Source organism: Poecilia reticulata, linkage group LG2 (genome assembly GCF_000633615.1).
Source record: "Poecilia reticulata strain Guanapo linkage group LG2, Guppy_female_1.0+MT, whole genome shotgun sequence".
NCBI lineage: Eukaryota > Metazoa > Chordata > Actinopteri > Cyprinodontiformes > Poeciliidae > Poecilia > Poecilia reticulata.
In genome coordinates, this window is record NC_024332.1 from 22,478,014 (window position 1) to 22,486,610 (window position 8,597).

General features: G+C 40.5%; 1 protein-coding gene across 1 annotated transcript; it reads right to left on the reverse strand.

Annotated features, from left to right (window-relative positions):
• Nucleotides 1-3,451: 3,451 nt before the first annotated feature.
• On the reverse strand, nucleotides 3,452-4,247 carry LOC103482119 (gamma-crystallin M2-like). The gene is made up of 3 exons (XM_008438073.1): nucleotides 4,172-4,247; nucleotides 3,848-4,090; nucleotides 3,452-3,771 (listed from the first exon to the last, which is right to left on the reverse strand). The coding sequence occupies exons 1-3, from the start codon at nucleotides 4,217-4,219 to the stop codon at nucleotides 3,493-3,495; spliced, it is 570 nt and encodes a 189-aa protein (XP_008436295.1). The 5' UTR covers nucleotides 4,220-4,247; the 3' UTR covers nucleotides 3,452-3,492.
• Between the last annotated feature and the right edge of the window lie 4,350 nt (nucleotides 4,248-8,597).

Consider the following 8,597-nt stretch of genomic DNA (forward strand, 5'->3'; position numbering starts at 1 on the left):
GCCTCCGGCCGCAGCTGCCTGCCCCTCACCTCCTAGTGCCCCCAGAGACTCTCAGTGTTCCTCAGTGCTCTCCCCAAGGGTCTACCTTCCTGTGGTCCTCCTGAGCTTCCTCCTAGTGCTCTTTCCGAGTCCCCGCTGCCTGGTGTTCTTTCCGAGTCCCCGCCGCTTGGTGTTCTTTCCGAGTCCCCGCCGCCTGGTGCTCTTTCCGAGTCCCCGCCGCCTGGTGCTCTTTCCGAGTCCCCACCTTAGTGCCCCTAGAGATTCCTCGTCGCCCCTTAGTGCTCCCTCTGAATCCCCTCCTCTTAGTGTCTCCCTAGGCCCCTCCTCGTGACTCCTCTGAGCCCTCTGCCGGCCTCCCAAGACCCTAGCAGCTCCGATGTCACCTACCGGACCCGTTTCCAGGGGTCCGCCCCATACGCCGACATCGCCTGCCAGACCTGCCTCCAGGGGTCTGCATTCTGTCCTATCGCCGCCTTCCAAGGCCTGAACTGCTTCGTCATTGCCCGCTGGACATCCCACGAGGGGTCCGCTTCCTGTGGCACCAATGCCCGCCGGACCTCCCACAACGGTCTGCCTCCTGCGTCTCCGCCCACTCTGGGTTGTTTTTTGTTCTGGACTCTGGCCCTCCTTCCGTCGCCCCTCTGCCCACCCTAGTTGGGTTGGTTTTTTTTTGTTGTTTTGGACTTGTTCTGTTTTTGGGTGTCTAGACGCCCTTTGTGGGGGGTGAATGGTTACTGTAAGGATTTGGGTTTCTCTGCACCATCTGCACACCATTTAGTCCCCCTACCAAAGCTGACTGAAACTTTACCAGTCACTTAGTGATAAATGCCACTTTATTTCCCACTGACAATCAATGGGACATTGCGGTAACGATCAAAGCGAGCCTTACATTGTCTATCTCCATCAATAGCTTACTTCAGATTTAAGGATTGTTGGATTTTTACTTTTTAATTTTACTTTTAAGTCTATTTTTCCACTTTTAAGCTAAACCAGATCAAAATGCCTCTGGTTGACACCAAGGACATTGAGAAAATTCTACAAAGACTTTAAATGGAAAATTGAGGGTTTATGGATGTGAGGTGGATATTGTGGCCAACACAGGTTCTGATGCGAACTTCTTTGTCGGATGAAAAAGATCTCATACCTGTGAGTGCACGAGCCAGGAGGAGCTTCAGGAACAGAGCCTAAGGAAGGAGAAACAGCAGGAGCAGGACAAAAGGAGGGGACACAACTGCAGCCGCAGAAAGATGGTGTGATATTGAGGAGCCAGGTGCAATCCCACCCCAGCCCACTTTTCACCTATTGAGAACACCCAGACCTCGGCTTATTACAACTTCTGCATACAATGCTCTTGAACTCTTTCAACTATTCTTTACCGTGGACATAATTCAGACTGTTGGCTAACACCAATGAGTATGGACAAGCACGGTGATCAACACCATCAAGACAGATGTTACAATTCAAGACACGTTTGGCTTTTTGTCTGTCATTTACATGGGTTTTATCAAATGCTCATCCCTAATGGACTACTGGCAAGATGGGAAGCTGTACAGTCTGTTGTTTCCGAAGTCGGTCATGTCAGGAAGAAAGTGGCTAGGGATCCTCAATGCTCTTTACCCGAGTAGTGCAGAAGAGGATTGTGCAAAGGTAGCAAAAAAGGAGAATTTGACAAACTTGGGAAAAAATAAAACTTCTTTACCTGGAGATGAGACAAACTTACCAAAGAAACAACCATCCTCATCAGGAAATCGCCGTTAATGAGAGAATCGTTGCATCCAAAGCAAGAGTTACATTAAAACAGTACATGAAGACGAAGCCTCCTTGCTGGGGCTTCAAATTGTTTGTCCTTGCCGACTCCGGCAATGGTCACACTTGGGACTTTTTTGTTTATGAGGGAAAAACTGATGGCACCAGTGGAAAGTGTCTCAGTTATGATGCAGTAGTAAAGCTTATAAACACATCATTGCAGGGCACAGGGTACAAACTGTTTGTGGACAATTTTACATTAGTCCTACCCTACTCCGAGATCTCATACTGTATGGGCATGCAGGACTATTAAAACAAACATCACACAAAAATATGTCCAAAAATGTCATTTTTGTGACGTTTTGATAAATTTTGAAATCCACACACAGAATACTTCGTTCTACAGTTTTATTGTATTTTTCAGTCCATGCAGTCAACCCTCAATGTGTATTTACATAGAACATGAAATATCTCGAAGCAAAAATGTTCTAATTTTTTTGTGCGTTACAAACAGAATAGCTTCATACTAATTATAGTCAAAACATTTGCTAAAATGCAAAAATTAACTTGACATCTTTGTAAAGAAACCAAACTTTGCATGTACTCCAAATGATTCAAGAACATCAGCTGATTTAATTTGGGTAAACATTTTAGGTGTTTTTGGTGAGTCTGTTATGGCCTGTTAACTGGTTTAGTGACTTTGTTTCAGATAGTTTATGGATTTGAGTTTTCTTTAGACAGGGGATGAATCTGAGGTTTCATTTTAGACTGGTGCATTTTTACTTATCCAGAAAGGTACTATCTTGTTTCGTACTGCCGAGATGCCAGACACATTCTGGAGGAAGACAGGTAGAACTAATATCTGGAACCCTATCTCAGACCCCTGATGCGCGTAATCATTATTACTCTGGGGAATCAGAGCCAGGTCATTCTGCTTTTTGAGCAATAACAACAGCAGTCATTTTATCTGTGACACATGCTTTTTGGTAGCTCGGGAGAGAAGTACATCGTAAAAAGTGACAAAGCCAACACCAGCTTCGTTTCCCTCTGTAAGTTTGTTTGGGCACATGCTGGCTTTGTGCTCATCCTTCTACAATCTTTGCTGGGGACAGTGATCTTGTTGATTACATTGTCCTGTGTAAGAAGACTTGTGTTAACAGCTTTGAAAGATTATCAATGAAAAGTAATTTCTCAACTTGAATAAGAGTGACTCTGTCCTGCCTGAAAAGACTCTCAGAAAATATTGTCAATGAAGGTCACTGAGCTGGCAAAGCATGCTTTAATAAGCCATTAACTGAAAACAGTAACAGAATGTTCACCTTTTCTTAAGTGTTTGTGTTTCCTTTGTGTTTGGTGATTTATAAATTAATTACAGGGCTTGTTAGATAATTGCCCAAGAATACATTCTTACATAAAGGTTCAATATGTATTTTTACATTTTAATACCTTCTTCTTAACCGTTGTGTGTGCAAGGACTGAGGCAAACAGAGGACTATGGCAAATGATACAAGTTTTACGTGTGTGGGGTCGGTTGGACCCCATTTCCACATGCAAGGGTTAAACTTACCACTTTTACTTCATGTCAATATGAATCTAGGTTTACATGCATACTATACATGTACTGTCATGCATACATTTACTCTTTTTGTGTATATTTTTGACCAGCTGTCTTTTCACTTGATAAATAATCATAACAAAAATCTTAATAGTTCAAAATTTTATTCACCGGCATTGAACTTGACATATTTAATACCAGGAATCCATGATCCTCCTCATGCTCATGAACCTGGTTCCTCCATATCCCATCTCCCTGAAGTTCCTGTATTCTCCAGGTCTCATGTACATCATCCTGCCTCTGTAATGAGGCTGCTCGTACATCAGCCAGTGGCCATCCATCACATGGCAGGACATGCAGTCAGACATGCGGTAGCGATCCATGATGGAGTCACAGTCATCCATCATCTCATACATCTGACCACCGAAGTTCTCCCTCTCATAGATCCTCATCCTGTAGGATCCCCTGTACTGTAAAAAATTAGGTAAATACTCTTGTTAGTTTCAGTTCAGATCAGCAATAAATCATCAAGAATCATCAACCCACCATGGGGATCATACGACAAGATCTGATCCAGTCCCTCCAGCCCATCATGCTCATGTAGTCACCGTACTCTCCCCTCCTGAAGAAGTACTGGTTTCCCATGTAGTTGGGGCGGTCATAGACCATGAAGCAGCCGCTCTCCACCCTGCAGGAGTGACACCTGCTCATGTAGGAGGACATGTCAGCACAGTCGCTCATGCACTCATAGTGGCGACCCATAAAGTTCCTATCCTCATAGAAGATGATCTGGAAAAGACAAAGCCATCTTTTAAAAATACACATCAGTCAGGTGACAATATATATTTTCATCCCCTAAAGACTGCCTACCTTGCCCCTCATATTCATGTCAGTGTTGCTTATCTCAGTGGTGCTCATGGTGGCTGAAGTTAAGTGGTTGCTCTTGCTTCTGTACCGTCTTCCTACCTGGTTTAACTCTTTCCTTTTATACCTGAGCAAATGTAAAGAACTGACCCTCCCTTCACAGAACTACTAACTAAGCAAGTTACTATAGAGCTGCACAGAATGCAGAGGTTATGTTTTGTTTTTTTTGTCTCTAGTCTTTAGAAAGGTGTTTCTGTTATTACAAGCAGCATTTTGAACGGTGCTTGTGACAATAGACTGAGCCATGTGTTACGTGTATGACTTGTGTGAAACATGGTTTCCACAGTGGCCATCAATACCCTAATTTTTCTTTGACTTTTAAATCTTTTTGTGTATTAAAACAAGAAAATGTATTTGTACTGCTAAGATACTGAAAATTAACCAATGTGATGCATCTTATTTTTGCTGTAAAAAATGATTTATATTTTTATTTTAGGTTCCAATTACATGTTCTTTATCCAAGGACAAAATGTAATACGGAGCAAATATCAGCTCTGAAATAGAAAAAGCTATAGCTTTGACAAGTTATTCCAAGAAACGTTTTTAAAAATATGGTTGCATATCTTATTTACTTCCTTATGTTTAACTTTGATCATACTCTTAACAGTGTGGGACAGAGATGCAAGTTGGATGCAACCCAGAAAAGTTATTAGAACAAACTTGGAATCCAGACTCTAGTTTAGTCACTCTTTAGTGTATTTTTTAGAAACTGTAGAGTACTCACTATTTAGATCAATATTATACTTCTTACATTAATTTTTAGATTATTATGCGGAGACTCCAATTATTGCAACCCAGAAGAGGAATTAGAACAAACTAAGAATCCAGAAAAAATCCTCCAGAAGAGGAACAGTTAGAAACTAGAGTACTCATTACCTTTACAAGTTTAGAGCATGCTTAGAAAGTCCAGAGAATACTTTCTTATACTTATTTAGCAACCCAGAACAGGGATTAAAACAAATTTAGAACCCAGAAAAACTACCGTAGCAACTGCTTTTTAGACTATTCTTCCAATCCAGAAAAGGAATTAGACCAGAGGATACTGACCTATGCTTATCTAGCAACCTTGAATAGGAGTATCTAGTTTATATACTTTGGATCAACTGTCATGAATTGAGGGTGTTGGTGAGGAGGTAAACTCAGGTGGGCCCAGGCAAACATTTAGACGATGTTTAATAATAATTAATCCAGAAAAAACAGAATCCAAAAACACAGGGAGGAAGGTAATCAGAGAACTAGACACAGCTGGGATCAATCAACAGGGAGGACAGGACATCACAGAGACTCACAGGGGAACAGGACACAGAAAAACCAAGAAATAAATACACAGAAACACAGATCACCACATCAACATTATTAGATTGTTTTTCTTCTTTTGCTCTTTTTGGTTTGTTAATTTGTTTGCATTTCCTTTTAATTTATGTAAAGCACTTTGAATTGCCTTGTTGCTGAAAATGTGATACATAAATAAAATTACCTGCTTTTTCGGTCCCTGCTCCGTAGTAGGGTATGTCAGTACTGAGCTCTCTAGGGGACATGGGGAATTTTTTTTCCTTTTGCGTTCCCTTGCAATAATGTACAGATTTATTTCATGCGGCATTAATGAATATTTTAAGTCTTACGGATCCCAATGTACTTTCTGGTATCAGGTTTTCGTAAGGCTTTTCCATGTTAATATCTCGTCATGAAATATCTGACGTTTTATAACTTTAGGTTAGAAATGTACCACAAACCTCTTTCCGAAAGTAGGAAAGAAGTAAAAAATACATCTAAACTACTTTTACTATGTCCGAGTTATTATCATGGGGTAGTCAGTCATCTGACAGTTTTGATTGCGTCTCTTTTGTGTTGGTCTGAATGGTTTAAAGGGATGTCTTCATGTGCATCGTCGCAACCTTACACAGACAACATGTAGTAAATAAATTGATTTTCAATCAGTTTTTTGTACCAAAGAGTTAAGAATAAACAGGTTTTTAAATGTGTATATATTTGAAATTTTAAATTGACATTTGTGACCATGTACAAAAACGTCCAGCAAATATTGCAGTACGCATATTTTGAGGTAACGCAAAACAAAAACTTTTCCCCATGTCCCCGAGGGCTCCGTAAGCCAGAGCCAAGTAGGTACCATAATGTGACGTAAACATATTGCTGTTCACTGATTGCTCCTACGTTTGACCACGCACACAAAGAGAAGAAAAACAAATGATGCCATATTCCAAACTTGCTACGTAATGAAGTCCTCATCACGTTGAACAGATGCAGGCAAGCAAGCAGTGAACAATGAGATGCAGGCTTTTAAGATAAAATATCTTTATTAGTCTCCCATAGGAGAAATTTATCTTGAAAGCAGGGGCAAAACTGCAATACAACAATAAAAGCCTATTCAAAAGGACAGTAACCATGAATAAATGCATAAAAACAAAAAAATACATAAAAGCACAAATGTCAGATCGGCAGTACATCCTCTACATACTAGGTTTTCTCTGCAATGGACTTTAATAGTCAGTGACAGCTTGATGGAACAGTGAGGAATGAGTTGTGTTTGTCGACATAGTGGTGAGAATGAAAAGCCTTTGATAACCCTTGGTGCACTGTGATTCAGATGCATGCTGTCTAGACAGTACCGCCACACTCAGGTAAGCAGTGTGTTGATATATTGGTCCAGTTCTTAGTATATTTTATGGTTGCCTACATACAATCATGCAAGACATTTGAAACATGGTTTGTTTTATTTTTATTGCTCAAACACATGCACATTTTCTGAAGATATCCTATTCAGATGCACATTTCTTAGGATTGGATAGCACTGTTTATAATTACTCCACTTTGTCTTTATTGTACAATTTGGTTTTTATAGGTTTAATTTTTTTTGTGAATCTACATGCTTTGATTATTTTGCTGTTGCACCTGTTTCCCCACTGTGGGGTAATAAAGAATAATTCTAATATGATATTCTATTCTTCTAAAATGGACATCATTAATCCTAATTAAATGGTTAAAATTATTTTGAATTATACAGGACATTAAAAGTAACAAGAAATTTGAAGAAAACGAGAGTGGTACTTTAACCATGACTGTATGTCTCTATAGGTCTAAAACACTAGTTAACAGCTCTGTATGCAATTATTTACATTTTGTCTTTTATATGCATGACTATTGTCATGATTGTGTTGAAGTGTGGATCTAAATGCAGCAGGATGGATTGAAAATTTAAAAAAAACATAAGAATCCAACTTATAAAATACAAAAGTCCAAGGAACAAAAATAAATTCAAAACAGAGACATGCAGAGAACATGAGGGACCAGGGAGAAGGGACGAGGAGAGATGACTTGAGTGACAAGACGAACCGGCAGGGCTTAAATACTGGGGAGGTTGGCTAGACAAGAGACCTGAGCAGATGAGCTAATTGATTACAGGTGTGAGTAGTTGGAGCAGGAGCCAGGCTGAGGAGGAGGGAGAGATAGTGGCACAGGGGTACAGGAAATAAGAATACTAAAGAATAACTTTTGACTAAAGAACATGATAACTTAGAACATAAAATACCTGACACTAAAAATGACTAAACCTAGAGTAAAAATAAGAAATTTACATTTTAATGGTAGTTTCTCACTATTTAATTTTTAAAATAGGGGTTGTGGGGGGGGGGCTGCACAGTGGTGCAGTTGGTAGAGCTGTTGCCTTGCAGCAAGAAGGYTCTGGGTTCGATTCCCGGCCTGGGGTCTCCCTGCATGGAGCTTGCATGTTCTCCCTGTGCATGCGTGGGCTYTCTCCGGGTACTCCGGTTTCCTCCCACAGTCCAAAAACATGACTGTCAGGTTAATTGGTCTGTCTAAATTGCCCCTAGGTGTGTGTGTGCATGGTTGTGTGTCCTGTGTGTCTCTGTGTTGCCCTGCGACAGACTGGCAACCTGTCCAGGGTGTACCTCGCCCAAAACGTTGGCTGGAGATGGGCACCAGCACCCCTCCCAACCCCACTGAGGGAAAAAGGGTGCAAGAAAATGGATGGATGGGTTGCGGGGGGCCTATTATTTTCATTCAGTTCTCTTTCATAGTACCACATGTGTGAAGGACAAAATTTTTTTTGCGTACATATAAAGTGATATGTCTGTTTTAAATAATTCCTTCTACATATGTGCTATAATATCTGATTACTATTTACAAGGAACAGAAGTGGGGACACGACTGACATGATAGTGAATGAAGAGTTGAGGCAAACAAAATAAGAAAAATAAATGCTGTTGTGGTTTCAATTAACAAAGTATCTTTTTGATGCTTACTCTACAAATTATTGTGCATACGCTGTAGTTTGCATGGTATTGAGTCCTAATACAAACGTCCCTAAAATGTGAGGAACTTTAGACAGACTAAA

Excerpts from the sequence above, each read along its gene's own strand:
- LOC103482119 (XM_008438073.1), bottom strand. The coding sequence starts at position 4,219 with ATGAGCACCACTGAGATAAGCAACACTGACATGAATATGAGGGGCAAG. Across the intron at positions 4,091-4,171 it reads ACATGAATATGAGGGGCAAG|ATCATCTTCTATGAGGATAG; the intron begins GTAGGCAGTCTT and ends TGTCTTTTCCAG. Across the intron at positions 3,772-3,847 it reads CTTGTCGTATGATCCCCATG|TACAGGGGATCCTACAGGAT; the intron begins GTGGGTTGATGA and ends AATTTTTTACAG.